The sequence below is a fragment of the Gambusia affinis genome, linkage group LG15 (genome assembly GCF_019740435.1).
Source record: "Gambusia affinis linkage group LG15, SWU_Gaff_1.0, whole genome shotgun sequence".
Classification (NCBI taxonomy): Eukaryota; Metazoa; Chordata; class Actinopteri; order Cyprinodontiformes; family Poeciliidae; genus Gambusia; species Gambusia affinis.
The window spans coordinates 22,503,615-22,528,212 of record NC_057882.1 but is presented as its reverse complement, the minus strand read 5'-3'; the positions used below and the strand labels follow the sequence as shown (position 1 = coordinate 22,528,212).

At 37.8% G+C, this 24,598-nt stretch overlaps 2 protein-coding genes across 4 annotated transcripts; one reads left to right on the top strand and one right to left on the bottom strand.

Moving 5' to 3' along the window:
• Window positions 1–205: 205 nt before the first annotated feature.
• On the bottom strand, window positions 206–18,321 carry LOC122844560 (clathrin interactor 1-like). 3 transcript variants are annotated; one of them, XM_044140146.1, is made up of 15 exons: window positions 18,121–18,321; window positions 13,548–13,652; window positions 13,353–13,449; window positions 11,805–11,913; window positions 10,765–10,941; window positions 10,146–10,314; window positions 9,258–9,474; window positions 9,100–9,181; window positions 8,936–9,013; window positions 7,890–8,212; window positions 7,139–7,322; window positions 1,866–1,994; window positions 1,053–1,289; window positions 649–910; window positions 206–532 (listed from the first exon to the last, which is right to left on the bottom strand). In XM_044140146.1, the coding sequence occupies exons 1-15, from the start codon at window positions 18,159–18,161 to the stop codon at window positions 409–411; spliced, it is 2,334 nt and encodes a 777-aa protein (XP_043996081.1). In that variant the 5' UTR covers window positions 18,162–18,321; the 3' UTR covers window positions 206–408. The 3 variants fall into 3 exon arrangements, with proteins under 3 accessions (XP_043996081.1, XP_043996082.1, XP_043996083.1); XM_044140147.1 differs by having other exon boundaries at window positions 8,936–9,010; XM_044140148.1 differs by lacking the exons at window positions 206–532; window positions 649–910; window positions 1,053–1,289; window positions 1,866–1,994 and adding an exon at window positions 3,629–6,545.
• A 2,167-nt stretch (window positions 18,322–20,488) lies between these two features.
• Window positions 20,489–24,328, top strand: LOC122844555 (pinopsin-like). Its single transcript, XM_044140139.1, has 5 exons — window positions 20,489–20,861; window positions 21,532–21,700; window positions 22,484–22,655; window positions 22,740–22,964; window positions 24,044–24,328. The coding sequence occupies exons 1-5, from the start codon at window positions 20,522–20,524 to the stop codon at window positions 24,212–24,214; spliced, it is 1,077 nt and encodes a 358-aa protein (XP_043996074.1). The 5' UTR covers window positions 20,489–20,521; the 3' UTR covers window positions 24,215–24,328.
• Window positions 24,329–24,598: the final 270 nt, after the last annotated feature.

Below are 24,598 nucleotides of genomic sequence, written 5' to 3'. Positions count from 1 at the left end.
TTCAAAATATATCCAACCTATATCTTCAAAGTTAAGATATTTTATTTAAAATCTAGCCACGATTGAATGACCTGCCCTAAAGTCATTCAGTGACCATTGAGTATTTCTCCTTAAAAAACATTAAAAAAAAATTTAAAAAAATCAAGATTCGGAAAATTTGAGCATATTTAGTAGAGATTTTGATATAAAAAGTGTATGCAACATGTATTAGAGAACATTTTATTTAAATACATAGATACAACCCATCTAAATAGTGGTCCCAATGTTTCTCTGTCAATATCACCTGGATGCTGGCTTATAAACTCCCCTCATTGTTTAGTCTTGTTGAGAGGTGACATCAGCCAGCACTGAAAATTCCAGCCGACAATGACTTCTTAGATGACATCTTAATAATGACTGAGTTATTATTCAGTGCAGAGAATAATAACTCTGCACTGAATAACCAGTGCATGGTGGGCTCAAAGCTCCACCGTGCCAGTAACTTTGGTCAAAGTTTTTCATCTCCTCCATCCAGCTTCTGGCAAATCTGGGCCTGTAAAAGCATTTGAAAAATAAATTTAAATCTTTGTCATTTATTGACTGACAAGTATATAAATACACTGAAAACAAGATGTGTAAAATATGGCAATTAGAAACTTTACACCTAACCTTAAAGTCTGGCTCTGGCCCATATGGTACATGGTTGCTTGATGATGGGTGTTAAAGGGCAAATAGATATTGGAGGAGACTGGTTGAGGCAGAGGAGATGGGCCAAAGAGAACATGGTCCAGGAACCTGGGCTGACCTGAAGGCATACTCTGTGAGCCAATATAGTGAATATTTGAGTCCTGCTGTTGTCCTGATGTTTGGTCATGTTTCCCTTCGAAAGCTTGCCTTGTGTCTTTTCTCTTCCGTGGGCGATACTCATAATCTGGTACGACAGTCAGAGTCAACATGAGTTATAATCAAGAGTCTGTCTTCCACAGAATACTTGACTTGAAGATGAGGTGATTGTACATTCAATAATTAACAGAAGTCATTCAAATCCACTGTCAGACATGTCATGTTCATACCAGGGAAGTACTGTCTGTGTATCTTCTTCAGCTTGTCAGCTACTTCAAAGTAGGGCTTCTTCTGTTCCTTACTGAGTTTATACCACTCATTTCCAAGCTGAACACTGATGTCATTGCTGGTTCTTCCTGGAAAGGCTTTTTGAAATGCGTCTCTGTGAACACGAGCCCACACTAGAAAGGCGTTCATTGGCCGTTTGACCCGTCCGTTCTCTTGGATAAACTGGGTAGGTTTGAAATCTGAGGAAAAGATTTCAGGTATTTACATCCAATCCAAGTAATGCAGTTAGATCCACTAACTCTTACACACAATCCTAACAGTGGCTAATTATACAACCACAATTTTATAAGCACTATTAAAACATTTTAACTCTGTTAAAATGGCAGATTTATGTGATGAAAAAAATTAGACCACCATAAATCATTCAGAACTTTTCCCTCATTTATTGTGACATATATTACTTAACTAAAAAACAAGCAAATCTTATTTACATCCTGAAACAAACTCTTTGTTGAACCACCTTCTGAATAAATTCCAACATTTAGTTTCCTAGGGGACACAGCTACTGTCAATTATAGAGATTCAGATAAACCTAAACAAAAATTTGCTGTCCTTGCAGGATTTTCATGATTTTTCTTCTTTGCATCTTTTAGCTAATACAATGGTTAGTAAAAAATGACCAACTATCACTTTATTATTTTTTTTGTATTTCACAAAACCTGACATTTTAATCAGAGTCAGATACATTTCTTATATCCACTGTATCACATTAGCATGTAAATTAGCATTAATATTATTATTATTAATATTGCTACCTATGTCTGATGGTGGAATGACAAAACTGGAGTTTTGACCACCTCCTCCTGGTCTCACAGCTGGTTCAGAAGGGCATCCTGAAGGTGAGGTCAAGAGTTCTCCCATTTGCAACATACTGGAGTTTTTTACTGAACAGGAAAGAACGTCTTATGTTAACAGTTTTCATTTATGGTCACAATTTGTGTTAATAGATATGACAATCTTTCATCCTCCGTATCTCAGAGCAGCTTCTGTTCATAACAGTGTGTAGAAGTGGAAACTGAATATTCAGTCTGGACCCAGATATTTTAAATGCTACTCACCTAAAATATTATTTGGTAAAATGTCTTGACTGTGGGTGGAAAAAACCCCCTTAAATGACTGGAACTGGGTAGCTGCTTTGTTTTCCCCTGAAGAAGCTACTGAGCATCGCTTTCTGGTACTTCCTGATCCAGGTCTCTGTTTAGTAGACAGCATTTGTGGTCGTTTTCCTTTTTAGATTGTATGGAAAGTTTAGACCTCCCATTTATTTCCAGTAACTGTAACCTTCTTGAAGTGTTTGGATTTGTTTGACTTTAAATTGTGAAAATGTAAACAAAATATTTTTAATTTAGTTGTCATGGCGAGTAAGTTATTCAAACATTGCTAGAGTAACTTTAATCGCAAAATGTGTTTTTAAAAAAAATCTTGGCTAAAGTTAAGGAAATGTATCTAAGACTCCCCCCCACAATGTTTATGAAATTAGCACCTTACATAATTAGCAAACCAAGTAATTTGTCTTTTCTTATAAATTAAAAATACATAATGGATCAAAGAGGGGCAGCATGGTTACATTTCTTAATCCAAAAGTTGCAGGATTAGCTCCTGATTACTACCTGCCTGCCTGCATTCAGTCGCCATGGTAACCAGCTGTTGCTTTTCTATTTATAGTTCTCTTGTGACGTCACATTGCTGGGATCTTTGTAGCTGACAGAAGCCACCTTGGAGGTATCGGTAACTAACTGTTATGACAGTTGATATGGGGTTGCTATGACAGCAATAAACAAGCTACAAGCTTAGAACTAGCTTTAGCCACGTCTAATTTATAAACATTTTAAGTACATTACAACTGTTACTTGACCACAATTTCTGAGTACTCTGTCCAACTCAGTGTAGTACTAAAATAAATATCAGTGATATTTACTGCAGTACTTACTAGCGAGCTAGTAAAATTAGCTTTGTAGTTTTATTTACGAAGCTAAGACGTGTAGCAAACATGTATGTTACTATGTCCTCACAATGACTCTGATACTTTTTCATGGATCTTTCTCTTGCACATTGGTCAAGAGTGTCAATATACTTTTTGTTTGTGTCAAAGCCATGGCTTTTCTATGCTTTGCGCTGCTCTTGCCTAACAAGATCAGTGGTGAGGATGACTTATGATTCAGACTTATGAGAACTATAGGTGAGCTACCTTTGTGCAGTCTCTTTCTGATTGGGACCCAGTTTCATATCAACAGTAATAAAAGTCTGCAGTAGGACCCAGATTGAAATTTTAGGGCTTTATGAGATTCCTTTTAAAATATTGTGTTCTGTTTATATGTAAATCATATAAACAAGTAAAAACAAATTACAAAACACTGAATACCTTACATAAGCATTAACACTTGATGTGATGCAACCTATTTTAAATTTGTACATTTTATAAAACATTTTAAAATATTTTTTAATTGTTTACCCTGCACAGGTCGCCAGTCTGTCGCAGTCATAAAATACACATAAACAAAAATATGAATCCCAACTGTTTAATGTTATAATTTAATTTATTGTTGAATGAAGTACAGAAAATATACAGCAATCAAATCAAACGATCTGTGTTGAAGGAAAATGAAAAAAATATGATTCAAGGTAACTAAATCACTTCAAATGCAGTTTTATTTGATTATAACCTTACAACTAATAAAATATTAAACTAAAACTTATGGAATTATAATTCTGAGAGTAACAAAATAAAGATTTGGTCATTTGGAGGGCAGCGCCTCAGAAAATGACAAGAGGCTCTGCTTAGCTGTGTTTGTACATCAAACAGAAGAAACTTAGACCCATACATAAACTCACAAACGCCTGTTATCCATTTCGCACACAAATGTCACCCCAAACCATTTGGATTGAACTCCAGCATATTTAATGAATCAAACGTCAAGGAGCGTCTTCTATAACCAATGGGTTATGAAGTGTAGGAGAAAAATGTTTTCAACTCAAGGTACAATGTTAGAGGTATTCCCAGAATCCACTGTAAACGTGTAAGTAAAGTTGCAGCTTATTTTTAATAATTCCACCAAAGTTGGTAGGAAAACACTTCTGTACTTCAATGCATAAAAACGGTTTGTATGCAAAAAAGTTAGACGCTGTGAATGTAGGTGAGTCAGAAAGCAACACTGAATAGTTTACTGAGATCCGTGAAGTCATGTGAACAAGTTGCATAAATAGAAAATAATCAGTAGCACTCTGAATAAAATACTGACTGGCCCTTTATGTGGTAAATGCATTCAAAGTCAAACGGAAGAATCATTCAGCACTACCTCTCCAAATATTATAATGCAACAAGCTGATTAAAATAAAATGTTAGACTAAACCAAAAGAGAAAAAAGAAACGGGCTTGTCTGGGTTCAGATGTTAATTTGTATTTCCCCATCCATCCTCCATCGAGAACAATGCATGTTACTAGTTTTAAAGAGACTCATTCTGCCCCCTGCTGGCGGGCAAGGGTGTTCAAAAGCCCCTTTCAGACAGGAACAGTAGAAATTTACTTTAATCTGGCAAAACACAAGCAGAAAAAATCCTCCTGCTGGATTTAGATTCCATCATCATTTTAATATTTGGAAGCATCGTTAAAATTTCAATTATTGAATTTCTTTATAACAATAAGATGCAGCATCTAAATATTTTTTCCTTTAGCACACAGTTTTAAAACAGCTTAGGGCCTGGTGCTAAAGTTTCAGCTTTCAGACTATTTCTTTTAACATTTTTTACAATCTTATGTAGGACTTGACATATTTTATGGCCGAGCTAAGAGCAAACTGTAAATTAACTTAATAATTCACCAATTTACACCTTTTGTAGTTTAGACCAAAATACTTGGTAGTGGCAAGAAGAAGACAGAAAGTCACATTAAAATTTGCACATTTTAGTATTTTTACGAATATTTAGCTCCATAATTCAAGAAAATTCTTAATTAAAATTACAAATAAACATATTCCATGATTCAAGTACGAGTGTGAAATGATTTTCAGGTTTCAGCTTGGTGAAGGAGTGAATGTAGTAATTATAGGTGCTGATCATTTCAGCCCTTCACCATTTCTGGCCTTTGTAGTTGTTGTTAAGTCATCCACCTTTTAGGTACAAAACTTCCTGTTATCCACTTTGGAAGCTGCCAATTGCATGTAATTTTCATAATCTACATTGAAGAAATGTGTTAAGATACCTCCAATGAAGCAATACGTACCAACAGGAGATCCATTATTAGTTAATTTGGTTCAACCAGAGGTCATAATTTGTCCTATTTTAGCAAAAAAATAAATCCAAATAGCGTTTGACACCAAGTTTTCAGATAATATCCAAATCAATTAAATTATTTCTAATGATTGAGGATTTTAATGACCTCTTATGTTTATAATTTATGGAAATACTTTACTACAATGAAAACTAAGTGGAGTACAAAGGTTAACAATGGTTTGTTTACAGGTACAAAATGGATGCAGGCACCAAAAACTTTTTATTTTTTGACCTGCAGATACAAATAGCCAATTTTACATGACTAGCTCATATAAACATATCAGCATGAATGAAGCTGCCTGGTGTGAAGCATAAGAGCAAATAGAAGCAGACCGCTTTGATTCATGTCTGAAAAGGGCTTTGCAAAGTTGGAGTAAAAATGGAATGGCTTAAATTTTATAGTTAAATTCAGATTCTTCTCATGTACAATGCAAAATTAAGGCCTCAGTGCCATTTTAGCTAAACTGAATTCTTTGTGCAGAAACAACTGAATGATGGAGGATAACATATGGTTTTATAAAAAACTCGTGAAGACCATGATTTTTTGAGTAAAGGGAAGTAATGATGGTTATGTACCGACACGTTCGCTCCACCTCTGGTTTCTTCTGCGGAGAATCGGTGGGAACCGATGGCGAACCAGCTCACCAAAGCCCAGAGGCAGACAGTGAAACATGCAAGGTTTGTCTTCAAGTACAGCAAAGTCCTTCTGCAGTTCGCTTACTCGCAGTTTCACACATTCATGCTCACCCACTCATTCACAAACACATACACACACTTGACTGCAAACCTTCATTTCCCAAAGCTGCCAAAGTTAGCGAAGGCATCTTGTTTGGGTGGGACCACAGCGGGGCTGATGGAGTGGCTCAGGCCCATTCCCACTGCTGGTACCCCCATCCCTGCCATGCCACCCATCATCACCGGGGCAGCCATGCCCATATTCATGCTCATGTTCATTCCCATCATCCCTTGGTTCACAGGAATCCCACTCTGCAGGCCGGTGGTCATCGAAGGTGGCATGCCCACGCCCAGGGAAGTAGGCATGCCCATCGCCATGGCGCCGCCGGCCATGATGGGATTGGCTGGCGGTCTGATGGGAGCCACATGAGGTGGTGAGCTGAGGGTTAGTCCTCCAAAACTCTGAGCCAACAGGCTGACCGGAGGCACTCCTGTCCAAACACACACACACACACAAACACACACACACACACACACACACACACACACACACACACACACACACACACACACACACAGGTACAAATCTGATTCCACCTTGTTTGTGGTTTACTGTGTATATATATGTATTGTTCCTTTGAATATTTTGAAGACTTTACAGAGGTAATCCAGTGCCTTGCAAAAGTATTCATATATTTTGACCCTTTTCATATTTGAATATGGCACAACTACAAAATATACGGATTTTGTGAGACAGACCAATAAAAATAAGCAAGAAAAGAGAATGCTCTCAAAGTACTTGGAAATTGTTTCAAAATAACAATATTATCATTTGTCACAATAACTTCTTGGAAATTTATCGTCCAGAAGAAAATATTTTGATGTGCCTAACTTTACCATTATGTTCTACATTACATTAATTAATCACACAGTTAAAATCCTAATAAAATACACTGAAGTTTGAGGTTTTCAACATGTGAGAAGGTTCAAGGTGTATAAATACTTTTGTAAAGCACTATAATAAGTTTCAGGAAGTCCAATTTGTTTGTGTTTAACAAATGTAAAGCTCACTAAAGGACATTACCTTGTTGCTGTATTATATTGTTCAGAGTTGGTGGTGTCTTTGTGTGGTTGAGTCCGGCTGACAGGAAGTCCAGGCTGATATTGACGGATGGATCGGACCAAGTTGACCCTAATGACCCCTGACTTCCAATTCCAGTCTTTTGCTGTGATCCCATTGGCTGCTGGGACACCATGCCCACCAAATTCTGAAACAAATTTGTATGATTTATTCATGGGTTATGGTTTTTATTAAAACTAGAGATGAAGTAAGAGGTGCAGCAACAAAATTATACTGCCAATTATTTTGCCAATACAAGACCTAATTCTAAAATTTAGGTTTAGAAGAATCTGCCTTATTTTACAGAATATAAGGTACACTTAAAAGCCTTTAATTTTATCAAAAAACGACCCTGCGCCTTATATATTGTTGTGGAATAAAACAGTCCCATCTAGTGAATTAAAGGGCTTAATTTTGGTTGTGCTTACTGACCTTGAAGCGAATTTGTGTGGCACACGTCGCTCTGTCAAAATGTTTTACAGGAGCGTCGCGGAGTAATACGTAATGTGCTTTGACTGACTGACTTATCTGACTGTTTTGTTTAGTTTAATGCGCCTTATAGTCTGGTGCGCTTCATATATGAAGATTGAAAATAGATAATTATTTATCTATTTTGCACCCTGTAGTGCAGAAAATATATTTTTTCCAACAATATTAACAACCAATAATATAAATTTAAAAAAAAAGCTTAACAAATTCATATTTCCTTTGATACCTGTTGAGAGCGGGAGTGTGGCATCGTAGGCATGGCAACGGATCCTCCCGGCGTCAGCGCTCCAAGAGAGAAGGTCATGCTCTGGGAAGCACTGAGCGTCGTGTGTGGATTGGTTGGCTGATGGCTGACTCCGCTCATCAGGTCAAAGAGCTCAGCAGATGGGGGGACAGAGGACGGGTTTGTAGCCGGTGCCGGCGGTGACGGTCCGCTGCCAAACAGGTCGGTACCCGGCTGCGAAGGACTGGAGCTAGATGGAGCGGGGGGATTTCCTGAAAAGGAGCTCCAGTCTCCAAATTCCCCGTTTCCATAGGAGGAGGCAGCAGCTGGTCAAAAAAAAAGTGTGGTTAAGTAATACCAGAGCTATAAAGTAACTAGTTACATTTACTTGAATAACTTATTTGAAAAAAGAAAAACACTTTTAGGAGTATTTTGACTACGCTGTACTTTTTACTTTTACTTTAGTTGCTTCTCTTACTTGAGTAAAATTTCTGGATTCTCTAACCACTCAATGAAAAACAAACATGTTTTAACCAAAGATTCACCTGCAGTTTTTGTTAAAGTTTCTTAAGTTTTATATTAAAAGAAACTCATTTGGGATTGTTACTTTTTGTCACTTATATGAATTATTGTGATTTTGTTCCTTATAATACCAAAATTTCCACTTAACTTTACATTTTGTTCCGGCTGATGACGTAATTTTTAAATGAGAAATTATTGATAATTTTATCAGTTACTCATTACTTGAGTAGACCTTTTACTAAATACTTTTCTATTCTTAGTTGAGTAATTACTTGGATGGCTACTTTTTACTTTTACTTGAGTAAAAATATGTTGAAGTATTTCTACTCTTACTTGAGTATAATTTTGGCTACTCTGCCCAGTAATACGAAGTAATTTGACCTCTCACAGGTAAAAACATCAATAATTAACTGTAAAATTTTCTTAAATATGTATTTGATGTCTTAAACTGTCTGATTGTTAACTAATCCTCTTTATTTTCAGGGCATAATGAACGTTTTAAAGGAGCAGTGAGCGAAGGCGTTTACCAGTGGAGGTAGGGAGGCTGGCAGAGGCTGCAGGTGAGGAGAAGTCAGCAAAGCCCCCTATGAGGTCTGAAGTCGCTGCTGGGTGAGTGAAGGAAAACACAAACTTACCAGAGGACACAGAAGTGTGTTTGGACAGTGTAAGACAGGAATGTGTGTGTGGTTACCCGCCGCTGTGCTCTCGTTGTTTGAAGGGTCAATCACCAGCAGGTCAGCCAGTCCACCACTAGAAGTCTGTTTCGCCGACGACTGAGGAGTGAGACGCAGCAATTAAACCTTCAGAGGTGAAGATGACTGTCACCGTAGAAACGGTGAGTATGAGTACCTTTTCCTCTGGGCTCTTGTCTCCGGTGTAGTGCGCTGCAGCCCCCAGGTCCAGCGTCTTGCTGCTCGCCGCCCCGCTGCGCTTCCTCGTGGTGGTGGTCGTGGTTTCTGTCGCTTGTGTGATCTGGATGCTTTTCGTCGTCACCGTTTCCTCCTCGTCTTTAAATTCGATCGTCTCCTGCTTCCCGTTTCTTGATCCTCTCTCCTCCTCGTTGTCACTATAGCAACCCGATAAGGGACGTATCAGGGCTCAGGGGATTATGCAAAGGTTGATCTGCTGTGTCTTTGTGGAAGTCTGAAGGTTTGGATCTCTGTTTAACTGGTTTTCTCTGTAATTAATCTCCTTAAAACAGAGATTAAATATATTGGCACATCTGTTGTGCAACAAGGTATGGTGCTGTTTAGGTTTATGCACTATTAGCAAAACATAACATATCATCTCACAAGGTTCAGAAGGATTATAGCCACGTCTGGTGTTTGTCTTGTGATCCTATGTATCAGCCCAGATATATAAGTACAACATATTGTAATATTGCTCCTTCAGTGTTACTGTAGACCTATTGAACATCTCCTTTACAGTTTTTACATTGTCTTTGCATTAATATTGAAGAAATCTAACATTTTTGTTGCAATTTATATTAAATACAATGTTGTGTATTGTTTTAGATCCTTCTCCTGACTGATACACTGGAACAATGAGATCCTTTAGATCCTCAGAAAAAGTCTGCAGGGACAGATGAGCTTTATTTTCAAATTTTCGAGTTACAATTTTGCAACTCCCCCCCATATATTTTTGATTTTAAGTTAAACCCCAATGGATCCACATGCAGGAAATAATTTGAATATGATTCAGGATTGTTCCTGCTGTAGGAGTGGTGTGTCCGTTTACCTGATCCGGTCAGGCGAGTCGTCTCGCTCCTTCTTTCTGAACTTGTTGAGTGTGTCATCGATGGTGCTGCCTATCTTGTCACTGATTTCTCCGAGCTTCTCGCTGAAAGGGAAAGCTCCTCTGCTCTTGTCCCAGTCCTCATCCCACTTATTCCGATCCAATTCGTTCGCTGGAAGAAAAAAAGATCAAAAACAGAGAGATTCAGCATAAACAAATCTTAAACCCTTATTTTAACTACATACTTTTTTTTTTACCACAAATAATTAAAAATATAACAGCAATAAAGAGGTTAGAGCTGCAGAAAGTAATTAAATGTTTTCTCCAAGTTTGTCTCTGAAGCCTCAAATGTCATAGGTCATGGTAAATACCTTTCCAGAAAACACAAGGTCACAAACATTCTTTAATGATTTTCCATTTTTAGCGGTTACCGACCTAATTTTATACTTGAAAATAATAAACCAGTGCAGTAATTTACTCGCTTATAGAATTACGCCTTTAGGGATAAGTAAAAAGCATGCTACATTTGCTGTAGAAAATGTATTTCTGAGGTTCTCCAGGAGGGATTGTATTTTCATTTTAATCCACTCAAGCTGTCAGATGAATGCTGTGAGCTACTTACAGTTCTTAAAGCTGCCACCTCCACCGCCCATACTGTCAGAGGAGACTCCAATATATTTATCCTTGTTCTTCTTTGCTTTCTTTCTCTCCTCTCTCAATCTGTCATCATCCTGGATGAACTCCACCATCTCCTTCACCTTCTGACGCACGTTTATACCTTGATCCTTCCCATTCTCATCTGTAGATAAACCCAACCAATACAGTCACAGACACAAACCTACAAAACCATTTATTGCTCTTTATTCAAAGACAAAACACAGGGTTTCCTTCAGTGCATTATAAGCCTGGCGGGCCACCAGGCTTTACTTGTGCCCTCACCAGGCTAAGCATTGCTTATTTTTTAAGTCTTTTAAAATGTTTGCAATTTTTAAGATTTTATAGTTGGTGTTCAGGCATTAATCTCCCAATTTTTCAATAACACATAATTACCAAGTGATATTTTCAAATTTCAGGGCTGCACAGTGGTGCAGTTGGTAGAGCTGTTGCCTTGCAGCAAGAAGGTCCTGGGTTTGATTCCCAGCCCGGGGTCTTTCTGCATGGAGTTTGCATGTTCTCCCTGTGCATGGTGGGTTCTCTCCGGGTTCTCCGGCTTCCTCCCACAGTCCAAAAACATGACTGTCAGGTTAATTGGTCTCTCTAAATTCTCCCTAGGTGTGAGTGTGTGTGTGTGTGTGTGTGTGCATGGTTGTTTGTCTCTGTGTTGCCCTGCGACAGACTGGCAACCTGTCCAGAGTGAACCCCGGTTGAAACATTCGCTGTAGATAGGCACCAGCCCCCCTCTAGACCCCACTAGGGACAAGGGGGTACCGAAAATAGATGAATTTTCAAATTTCCTGTTAACTTTAAACATTTTTTAACTCAAAACCACGACGGACCGCTGGATGAATGACCACATTAGCGCCCAACCACCGGGCTTAGCAAGTAATCTGGGGGAAACCTTGAAACACTTTTATCCAAATGCTTGGATAAATGCTAGTATTGAATTTTCAACACAAGATAAGCAAAAAAAAAAGCCTAAAAATTGCAAAGAAAGAGACTCACCTATAAAATGATAGTTTTCTAGAGATCGCAGGTCATAGATGTGTTCTCTGGCGCTGGTGACGACTCTCTCAGAGCCGTTCCTGATCAGATAGGCAAGCAAGAGTAAGGCCTGTAGGAGAGACATGGATATTAGCCAAAGAGAGAAACAACCCAGATTCATGGCTTGGCTGATTTTGGCTGCCATTGCTCAGGTGTGTAAAAATCTTTTTACTTTTTTTCAAATACATTAATTAAGTCGTAATGCTTTATCTTTGATCCTTTAAACTGCTTGCTAAAAGATTTCAGTACTTTCTCTTTGCTAAGATCCCCTTCACATAAAATTAATTTAGCCATAAAGTTGATTGTCTCTGCAGTGTGTTAGAAAGAAAAGACAAACCGAGACTTCCAGCCTCGGAGAAGCGTGAAGAAATTCAAACTGCTCAAACGGGCAGGTTGGTGACCCAGAACCAAATGTGGAGAAGCAGCATTCAGATTCTATGCACCACAAATCTGGAATAAAATATTAGATTGGATGTATATTTGCCTGATGGTTTTGATGATGGTATTTGACTAAATTAAATGTTTATTGCTTGTTTCATAAGTGATTACTGTATAATGTTCTTATGGAGTGAAGCACTTTGAACTGCCTTGTTCAAACAAACTTATCTTGAAAGTCAGAGGTTTCATTTTTCTAACATTCAAAAGGTAATTTTACAACAGCTGCAGCATGATTTCAAAGAACAGCATTATTCCTCTGAGCGTCTGTGTTCATTTCATAATGATATGTTAAAAAAACAGGAGCTGGTTAAAATATTTACGCATGAAGCCTCGCATACAGAGCTGCAATGTTTCGTGTTGCTGATGAAATTATGTTTCTTTCTCTTCACTGCAAGTGATGGACGTACAAAACCAGTGAGAAAAACTCTGCAGGTTTTACAAAACACATGATGTGACATCTGCTGTAGTAGTTTTGTTTTAAGATAATTTAAAAAAAGTTGAAGTAATCAGAGTGAAGTAAGGTCAGGATTGCCTGCACACTGTAATCAGGCTTTTCAAATTGCTGTAATCCAGCCATGTTTGAACAGATTATAATAGATCCTGGGAGATGTAGTTTGGTTTTAGTGTTGCTACTTATCCAACCCTCCTGCAACTCAAAATGCAGGAAATTATTTCATTTCTGGAACAGGATAAAACTGCAGTGCAGTCCCGCAAAAGGATTGTTAAATAGTCTCTCAACCACAAGCAGGGGGAACCAGCTCAACATCGACTGTAAACCGTCAAATGCAATAAAAATAAAGTTATTCATAACTTCAACGACACGAGACCCAATTAAGAATCACTAATCAAGATCCTGAGGTGCAACACACAAATGTAAAAAGAAAATTGAACCTAAAAAAATGAAATACAGACAGAAGAAAACTGGGTCTGGTCACGGTCCCTCGTGCGAAAAACCTTGGAAGCCATATGTAGGCCTGACGTCAAGCAAAGAAACCTCTAACCCTGCTTAAATAAAGCAATAAACCCAGAGCAGAGTTCAGGGAACACAGATACGATGTGTGGCAGTCCCACCTTGTACACTCTTCTCCAGTTTTTCTTATTATCCTTCAGCATCCTGGTCCACAGCATGTTCATCACCTCTGGGAACTGCTCATACATAAACGTAGCTCTATAAACATACACACACATTTATGGTCATTCTGCTGGCATCCTTGAGTAAAACAGATCACATCTTATGACCAGGTGTGTGTGTGTGTTTTCACCTACTTGGCTATCTCTCCCATTAGTTGTCCAGAGGGCCCCCAGGGGTCATCGTTGGTAGCTTCTCTAACCTTAGACTCTATCTCTGAGTAGTTCATCACCACATTAGTGCTGTTGACACAAACATTTATACTTGTTAAAATCACCAGAATGACTATAAAATTTGTATGCATTACAGTTTATTTGCTTTAACATGGAAAGATAAGCAAAAATACTTCAACAGAGTGAGCAGAAGAATGAGCAAAAACCTGAATATGTACTTATTTAATGTTATTTTACTGTGAAGCACCTTGTGAGTTTCATCTATACAAATAAAAATTATTTACTAGCTTATTACAACAACTCATTCAGGAAAGAAAAACACAAATTATAAATGGTGGAAAATAGCTTTTTGTCTGAGGACCGACAGAATCCTGCTTCGCTGAATAACAAATACACTTTGGAAAAGCCTTTGTGCTGCTGAACTCTTTATCAGATAACAGATGTGGGCAAAGAGGCAGAAGCTTTCTGAGGCACAAAGAGGGAAAAGAGGAAGTCTGAACATCAAAGGGAGGTGAACACAGGTATGCTGTTTCCTGTATTTCTCTTTCTACTCTCTGTTTTCCAGTACATACAAAGCCAATCCCTTCATATGCAAAGCTTATTCAGGTAACAATTTAATCCTAGAATCATCAGTTTAAAATAACTCCTGTCATTTCTCTTTCAGTGCTTGTTCACAGTAAGCAGTCCCTTTCTTTTCCTCCCTTACTCCACATCTCTTTGTTCTCTGAAACCTGCCAAACTCCCAGCAAGAGAAAACCAACAATGATCAATGATTTATCCCAGGCAGCAGCCACTTTTAACTGTTATAATCAGCCATCGCAGAAAGCAGACAGCAGAAACCAGAAAGCTTTATATTAGCATCAACACTTCAAAATAAAAAAAGGGTGGAAAATAAAATCAATACTTCAAAATAAAAAAGGGTGGAAAATAAAATCAATACTTCAAAATAAAAAAGGGTGGAAAATAAAATCAATACTTCAAAATAAAAAAGGGTGAAAAATAAAATCAACACTTCAAAATAAAATATTGCTTGAAAATGCACCTTTAAACATGTTTATTTTGAAAAACATGACAGCTTTTCTTCAAATCTTCATTGTAGTACGATCATGTAGGTTTTTCTTATATTGACAAAGACACAAGATTCTAAGCAGCTGGTTAGCTCAGTTGGTCGGAGCGTGGTACTCGTAAAGCCAAGGTCATGGGTTCAATCCCCCACTGGCCAACAAGTATACAAAGTTTTTAAAAAAATCAAATCTTGAAAATTGCAGGATGCTGTATATTATGCACATTGATTTGGAAAAACATTAGAATATGAGCTCTTTACTCAAATCTTCATTGTGATAAGATAATATAAGTTTTCTTTATTCCACGAAAACTCAACATTATGAGTTACCATGCATTGAGGAAAACTCTGTCCAGCTGATGTTAGCTCAGCTGGACAGGTGTGGTGCTAATAATGCTGAGGTAAGTGGTTCAATTCCCTTACTGGTCAATGGAAATCTAAAGTCTTTCAGACAAACAATACTTCAAAAATTAAAAAGGGTGGAAAACAAACTCAATACTTCAAAATAAAAAAGGGTGGAAAATAAAATCAACACTTCAAAATAAAAAATGGTGGAAAATAAAATCAACACTTCAAAATAAAAAATGGTGGAAAATAAAATCAATACTTCAAAATTAAAAAGGTTGGAAAATAAAATCAATACTTCAAAATAAAAATATTGCTTGAAAATGCACCTTTAAACATGTTTATTTTGAAAAACATGCCAGCATTTCTTCAAATCTTCATTATAGCAAGATCATGTAGGTTTTTCTTATATTGACAAAGACACAAAATTATGTGCGGCTGGTTAGCTCAGTTGGTTGGAGCGTGGTACTCGTAAAGCCAAGGTCATGGGTTCAATACCCACATTACCCAATGGAATCATAAAGTCAACTGTTCAAAATGGCAGGAGGCTTTAAATTAAAATATATTTCATGTGGATTTTGAAAAACTTTACAATTTCACTACTTTTGTCAAGATCATGTAAGTTTTTTTTATATTGATGAAAACTCAATGTTATGTGTGGCTGGTTAGCTCAGCTGGTCAGAGTAGGGTATTTATAAAGCCAAGGTCATGGGTTCAATACCCACATTGCCCAATGGTATCATAAAGTCAACTTTTCAAAATAGCAGGAGGCTTTGCACAAAATGTTTTATTAACGTTAATGTTGTTTCCACATATCATCTCCAAAGTCCGCTGGACTTCGGGTAGTGCCGTGTCAGCTGTTTGGGATTTCCCTCAAAAAACACGAAGGGAATCCGCGCTTTCTGATTGGCTACCTGTCACATTCAACAGGCTGTTAACGCTCCCAGTTGTGAAAACCCCTGATTTAGATCGGAGCGGCCACGATGATCTACTGTAACACACCACACAATCGATCAAATGATCAACGTTCTAAGATTGTCGTAAGTGGAAAATGTTTGTGTGAACTATTGCATCAAGTAGTCTGATGTGCCCATCTTCTCTATTTAAATCTAATGATTACTGAAGGGCAATATGGTATATAGACTTCATAATCTGCACTCTTTTGGTTGAATGCAGTATTTATTTCCACTTTGGTGTTTTTATTCAAGTACATTTTTGAGAATCCATTTTATTTTTGTTTTTGGTTGTTTTGTTTATTTTATTAGTTTCATTGTTGAGTGTTCTTTTGAAAATAAAGTGTATCTATCTTTGGCAGGAAATCACATGCATTATTATGACATTTCCATTAAATCAGTGTAAAAAGGTCTTCAAACAATATGATTGTCTATCGCAATAGTTTTTGAGACAATTAATCGCTCAGCAAAATTTGCTATCGTGACAGGCCTGAGCATGACTCTTAATATCCTGGGGAAAAAATGCCTGTGCTGCCAGTTCTATGGATGGAGATCAATAATGGAGTGTCTTCATCATGCTCAGCCAGCCACAACCAACAGCTGATGGAAGCTGTTGTCTTTTACTCCATTTCAAGCCCTGTGCTGCTTCATCTACTCCCTCATCTGTATTCTTCCGTTTCTGGTCTTAACATTAACTCCATTTAGTACTTTTTGCCTTTACTTTCAGTAGCAAGTAGGCATGTCAGGATTCTGCTGGATGATAAATTGTCCCAAAAGTTATTGCGATTAACGATAATGTTGTTGTTTTGAGAACATTTTCAAGTAATAAAGTGGTGATAGCATAATAAAGCAAGAACACATTCTCAAAGATTAATAAACAACATTATAAATAACCCAAATAAATAAACAAAACAACAAATAAAATTAATTATGAAGCTTCTGTAAAGAAAATTCTCCTTCAAAAAAAAACAATGCACCATACTGAAAACCTTTACCACCCAGGTTTTGGTAGAAAGAGAAAAACAACAAATAAAATGGAAATTATAATGCGATTGATTTATTACTTAGGCTTAGTTGCAAGTTTACCAAATACATGCACTATTTTATTGCTTTATAAAAAAATATTTGTTGTTATAGCATCACAATGACGTGTGTTCTTGATATAGTGCAGCAATGTATTTCTACTTCTTTATGGATCCATTTTTAAAACATTATAATAATCCTCTGTAAAAGCTAACAGTTAGCATCGAAGCTTGCAGAAATATGTTATAAATCTACAAACATGGATGCAAATAAACTTTATAAAATTACGCAAAAGAAATTTGGATTTATTTCAACTCCAAACCTAGTTTAAAGATGTACTATTTATTGTTATTGGTCTTAAAGTCACTCTTTTACACTAGCTAGAGTAGGAAGAGTCACAAACTAAATGTCAGTAGACATCCCCATATCCTGAATCAGAAACAGAGTTGAAGAAACCGCATTAGCGGTTGCACCTACACTTTTGGGTTAGTTTTGGTTTTACTCAGCCAAAGTTAATGCATGTAGCTGCAGGAACAAAGAGTACAGGGAGATTTTCTTCCTACTGCATGGTTACACTGTAATAACTACATTCATAAACCTATATCACAGAGGCATAAAAACACAATGCATGACATGTCTTACTAAAGTGTTTGTTTGTCAGCATGCTACGTTGCTGTGGGCCTCAACGGGACAATGTGAATGTTGAGAATACAGCATGCTTAGCAGGTTATATGTCCGTCATTCTCAATCAGCCTCCTTCCTGTTGGAGGTGTGCAATGTGCAGGACGGACATGGAGATGGTGAGCATCACCAGGGTGGGACAGCTAGGCTGTTAGTCTGCTGCAGCAGCACTCTGAGGGATAACAACACCTGACCTGCTTATAGCCGAATTAGCTAACTGAAAGCCACAAACACATTCTCATTTTACAATGATGCCATAATAGATAACGATGAAAACGCCACGATATTTTAATTTATGGGACAAGGTTGGCAGTTTGCCAGGTGGTCAAAGCTAACAACTGAAGGCCCGTATTATTTCCTCCGTCAGCGATAAAAGTTAATGATGCTGTCCGGTAAGAGCCGCTCAATCACCGGTTAGCTCACGGGCCACTTAGCGGGTTAGCTCTGCGCCTCCATCTCGGTTGGTACTCACGCTTTGTCCACCAGCTCCCTGACTTTCCACATGTTCAGCATCTCCGCACGGACCTGCGGGCTCCCCACCTCGATACTGCGCCGCCCCCGTGTTTCGACACCCCGCAACCCAGAGGTGGAATCCCGATAACTGACGAGAAAAACGCTCCGCTCCGCTCACTGATCGGATCTGATCTGAACAGCGACCGCAGCGGGTAACGGACCGGCCACAGTTGCTACGGAAACGGCCTCTGTCTACGTCACTGCAGCGTCAAGATGTACGCTCCGTTCCCCGACTGAAGATGCTATTTATTAGGGATCAATAGCCCCTCTGGCTTTATATTAGGGTAGTCCACACCATTGTCTTTAATTTCAAGAAGATTTTCCAGAAATTAAAGGAAAATCTTCCTTTTATTTATGACAGTAAAAATAGTACTGTTGTTACTGTCATATAATTGTTTTTCTTCAAGTCTATATTATTTTTTGAAATTTGTCTTCTCCAAGCAATTACAAATTACACAAATTTTGTGTTTATAATAAGCAGTAGCGGGTTTTGATATGGGCAGTTCCACAGGGCAGCAATAATGGGGGCTGTTAGGGCATACTTATCCGTTGGTTGTGTCCTAAACACGTTTTTTATCGTTCTTATCCATTTTCAGTCTATATGACTGAAAAATCTTTTTTCCACTACAGTTTTATCTTCCCCCAGAATTTAAATAATTTCAATATTTTGAATAGTAAGATGGTGACCTGCATGATATGTGTTTTCAGTCAGAGGCTTCTTCAAATTCACTGTAACACAGACTGCTGCAAGAGATCATTCCTGCCAACAGCCATCATCACTATCTACAATAACTCTTTGAAGAATTTGAATACAAGTCACAACAGTTAATTTCCCTTTGGGATCAATAAAATATTATTGAATTTAAATAACCAATAACTGTTCTGACATAACTGGAGTGCAGGAGTTTAGAAAAACTTAATATCAATGTGCAGGAAACACTGATCCTACTTCAATTGTTTTACTTTCAGCCAATGACCACCAGATAATAAAATAGTAAATTGTCAATTGTGCCCTAAATAAATTATCTATGCCATAAAAAAAGAAAACTACAAACCCTCTTTTCTTAGATGAAGCCACCAACTTCAATTTATACTGTAAGTTAATAACCACCTAAAAAAGGAAAACATATATTAAATCTTTTATGACCAATGAAAGACACAAAAAATCCAGCATCTGTATGGAATATTATCCCATGGTTAATATTAAGTTTCCAAAAGGTGCAGAGCTCCAAAATAGCCTTTTTCCCCAATGAGATGTTCATCGCCTTCATTAATTACTTGAGATGCTATTATTACGCTGAAAGTCATTAGGGGATAATCCATTTTTAAAGAAAATGAACTCGAGTGGAGTTAACCACACTCAAATGCTTCACATTTTTGAATTAGAGACAAATATTTTTTTGATCAAACCTCAAGCAAAGAAAAAAATAATTGAGCCACATTTCTAGAGTATTTTTTGTTTTAATATGAGATACAAATTCTCATTTTTTACATCACCATGGCTTCAGTGTGGTTGCATAAATATTATGTTATTCTGGCTGATAAAGCAACATTAGTTTGCTCACTAGTTCTGTTCCTTTGGACTTGTACCTGTAAAAAGCATCTCTTATTTGCATGCCCAGTCCATTCTTCCTTTTTCCTGTGGATGGCTCTATGTGAGAAAACATAAAGCCATCCACCATGAAGATAATGCCCACGGTGTCCCGTTTATTGCTTCCTCGACCATGGTTGGCTTTCACATAATGACTGTGTATTAGATTTTAGGTGCATTGAAAGACATTTTCTACTGTCAGAAGAAAAGGAAAACATGCACACACACAGTTAAATTCAGGAAACTTTAAGTATTTATTTCATCTACTAGTTAGTGAAGAGTTTCATGAAACAAAAGCGCAGTGTGATCATTTATTAGTCAAATACCTCAGCATCTTGGCTCATGGGTGTGAGCATTCTTGGCCTGCTCTCTGAGTCAGCCAAAACTTGCATAATGGACGAGTTGGCTCATTTATTGAGGTCTCCAATCTGCTGTGCAATATTGCATCAAAACCACAATTAAAAATATGTTTTTGATCAGGAAAGAGCTACTATTTTTTCTCATTCCCTTTCTCCTTAGCATAGAGATGATTTTACCACACATTTATATAAATGTTAGATTGGATTAAATGAATAAGTGCCATAAAAATGTGGGACAGTAAAGACTGGCAGCAGCTTTAAAGTTTTGTCCCTCCCTTCATCCACTCATCCTGATAATTTTTCAGCTCAGCGTGTTTTATGCTATGGCTGAATATAACACCATTATATGTTAATTTTGTTTAGGGAATACACTTTATTTAGCTGTTTAAGTCTTTTTTGGTAAAAGTGCAATGATGATCCACACTCAGCAGAACAGTAATCTCAGCGGCGGGCAGCAGAACCCGCCCGGGTCGGACTCCCCTCTCAGCCGGGCGGCTCACATCTCGGTTGCCGTTGCCCTTGGGTTCATCCTGGTCCTGGGCATCCTCGGCAACTTTCTGTTGCTCCTGGTTTTCTCTCGCTACCCTGGGCTGCGGACTCCAGCCAACCTGCTCCTGGTCAACATCAGCGTCAGCGACATGCTGGTCTGCCTCTTCGGGACTCCGCTCAGCTTCGCGGCCAGCGTGCGCGGCAGGTGGCTGACCGGGTCCTACGGGTGCCGGTGGTACGGCTTCTCCAACGCGCTCTTCGGTAACTGGAAGTTTTTATATCTTGTGTGATCATACAACTATGGCATGCACTATTAACTATTTTTTGGAAACGTCCTAAACTGCAAAAACACTAAATCTTACCAAAATGTTTGGTCTAGTTACTTTTGCAAATATCTAAGTAGGCTACACTTTAAGCAGAACAAAACTAACTTTAAAGTGACACTTCAGCATGAAATTTAAGTCAATTATTCATTAATACGGATTAAAAAGTGCTACTGTTCCAAAGGTTGATTACGTCACTTCTAATTAGCTGTTAACTTTTGCTTGGAGTTTCAGAGACTTGTTGTCAGTAGTTCATACAATAAAAGAACAATGTTCATTTTACTCAAACATATCTATATTAAGTTTGTTAAACAAACATAAAAAAGTAAGTTGGACAAACTTAATTAACTTATTTTCTAAGCTAGTGTATGAAAAGAGAGTATGTTTTTTATATCATGCTGAAAATGGTTGGAAAAACAAAACGTTAGCCTATTTATTGAGATGCCCAAGAGCGACATGGTGAACCATTTGTTTACCATGTTTAAAGTGCAATATTTTTCGTAACAATTACTATTTTTTATTAAAATGTAGAAGAGTAGTCAAATTTCCCAACTTCTTGTTATCGTGTGGCTTTGTTCTCATATTGCTAATGTATTTCTGCCTGCCAGGAGTCGTTTCTCTGGTGTCTCTCTCTCTGCTGTCTTTTGAGCGGTACGCCATGCTGCTCAGCGGCTCGCAGCTCAACTCCTCACATTATCGCAGAGCCAGACTCTCCATAGCGTTTTCCTGGCTCTACTCACTGGCCTGGACTTTACCGCCACTGCTGGGCTGGAGCAGGTCTGTATTATCACTGTATTTAACCCAGCAGTTCTCACTTTACACCACATGTGTCAAACTCAAGGCCCAGGGGCCAAATCTGGCCCACCATGGCTTTTTATGTGGCCCTAAGATTCTAGACTAACACTAAGTGAGCATAAATATTATGTTATCAATCAAATCAATGCAGTTTTTATCTGCTTACTGCCAAATTATACTAATCAGTCCCTCCAGTTTTTTGAGAATTATGGAAATTAATATGAAATCAGCAAATCCCCCCACTTTTTTGCGCTAGTAATTAGGATTTTATTGCAGATTTTTCTCAAAACTTGCCAAGAACTTTCTTACTTGTACTAAACAGCTGCCTCAGCTTTAACTGATGTCAGCTATAGTCCACGATATATACATCTAGTAATGAAAAGCTGCATTTATCATCATAAATAAGCACAAATATTTCCAAGTTAGTATCACAAACATTTTTATTTTATTGCAAAAAAATCACAAAGAATCTGTTGTTTTATTTATTTGGAATATTATTTTATTAAAAGTTTATTAGAATTTAAAGTTTATGTGTTCTTGCACTATTATGCCATTATCATTACATGACTTGAAAATGGTATGAAAACAACAATATTATGGTTTATCACAATAGTGATTTATCACCCAGCAAAATTTGTAATTGCAACAGGCTTAGAGACAGATTATGTTTGATTAAAGTAAATACAAATCAAAAAACTGTCTAATGGACTTTCAGATCTATTTTGTGGTGATTCTCTGGTTCCTAACATACCCGTCTCTGAGCAGTTACGGGCCAGAGGGTCCCGGCACCATCTGCTCGGTCCAGTGGCGGCGCCGCTCCGTCACTGCTCGTTCCTACATCATCTGCTTGTTCATCTTCTGCCTCCTCCTGCCTCTGCTGCTCATGTTCTTCTGCTACGGCCGGATCTTGCTGGCGGTCCGAGGCGTGACGAGACAGGTCTGCTTAGAACTTGACCTTTAACCTCTGTGTGATGAATCGACCTTTCCTTCGATTCACCAGCGGTGGTTCGTGTATCACCAGGCAGCTGGTATCAACAAGTCGCAGGCCGAAGGTCGGATCCTCCTGATGGTGGTCGCCATGGTGACAGCCTACCTGCTGTGCTGGATTCCATACGGCGTTGTGGCAATGGTTGCCTCGTTCGGATGGCCAGGAGCGGTGCCGCCTGCAGCCGCTTTGATTCCCGCCCTGCTGGCGAAGACCAGCACCGTTCTCAATCCGGTCATATGTGTGCTGCTCAACAACCAGGTAAAAGAGCAGAACTACAAGTGTGTTAGTTGTAATCATCTGTTGGGTGCTTTGTATGGAGGTTAATTGGGGCCATAAAGTTTGCACAAAAGAAAAAAAGAAAAGAAACTGAAACTGAACAAAAAGATTTGAAACAAAAAAAGAATTTGAAACGAAAAAAATTAAAATAAAAAAAGATTTAAAACTGGAAAATAACTATTGAAACTGAAAATAAAGATGTGAAGCTAAAAGATTATTTTTGAAATGAAAATAAAGTCTGAAATGGAAAAAAACATTTAAAAGAGAAAAAATAAGATTTAAAATTGAAAAAAACATTTCAAACTGAAAAATTATTTTGAAATTCAAAGAGTTTGAAACTGAAAAAAATATTTGAAGCTGAAAAAAATATTTGAAGCTGAAATGTCTTGAAACCAGAGAACAAGAGTCTGAACTGAAAAATGTGTTCGAAACTGCTTTTGAGATTCAAGATCTTTATTTTTTTTAAGTTTCGGATTATTTTCCATTTGAACTAACGTTATGGCCCCAATTTAGCTCCATACGTTTGGCTATAAATCTTCATGCTGGAAGGAAACTGGAACATTGGTTTTGGTATGCCCACAGCATGATGCTGCCGTCACCATAGTTTAGAGAGGGGTGAGGTGTAGAGTTAATTTTAATCACAGCTCTTTACATGAAGGGCACATGGTTCAGTTTGGATAGTAAATAAACCAACATACTAAACAGAGGAAATAATATTTAAATACTTTTCATTTACTTTGGTTCAAGAGTTTGTTATAGCAGTTCAACAGGAGAATCTCTATTGGAAACTTGTTCTTTATCATACAAATGATTGAACAGTACTCTGTTATATTCAAAGTTTTGGATTTTGTTTTATAACCCAACCCTGCCACCATATTTTTTCATGAATTATATTTCAAACATCCAGAAAGCTCGGATGTGTGCTGTGAAATAAGTGTCATTTAAACCTCACTAAACCCAATCATTGTTCACGTCTTGAAATGTTTTTTTCATACCAGAAGTAAATTGTGTTGTACCATCTTTACGCTCTGTAGTTTCTCCCCTCATTGTGCTTCTCTCAGTTCTCCAGATGTTTCCTCGACATGATCAGCTGCAGGTCAGAGGATTCTTCAGCCAACGTATCGAGCAGCAGAAGCATCTGGGCTCAGAACATGCCAACAGAAGAGCCAAACATGGACCCTGCTTTGCTCCCATCCACAGACCATAATATTCAGCTACCTGTGCAGGTCTAAATGGATCACAGTGAAATGTAACAGCATAAAGAAGCTATTTCTGATGAGCTTTCTGCCACTTATTTTTCTTAATCTAGAAGTCAGAGGTGCTGTGTTGTTAAAGCACCACAAGAGGGCGCTATGGACAGAAGAAATAAGTGTAATGCTGTGTAGAAAGATATTTGTCTTGTAATAAACCATCATAAAATGCCTGATGACCATTCAACCAAAATAATTTATTATGAAAATAAAAGTACATTTTGAAAAATATATACAGTCATTATGCTTGGCAACCACTGACTGAGCTCGTAGTGAGATATTGGTCTGAATACACATTCACATTGAGATGAACTTGAGGAGAAAAGTTGAAACACTGTCAGGTGATGGGATGTGTCAAGAATCTGT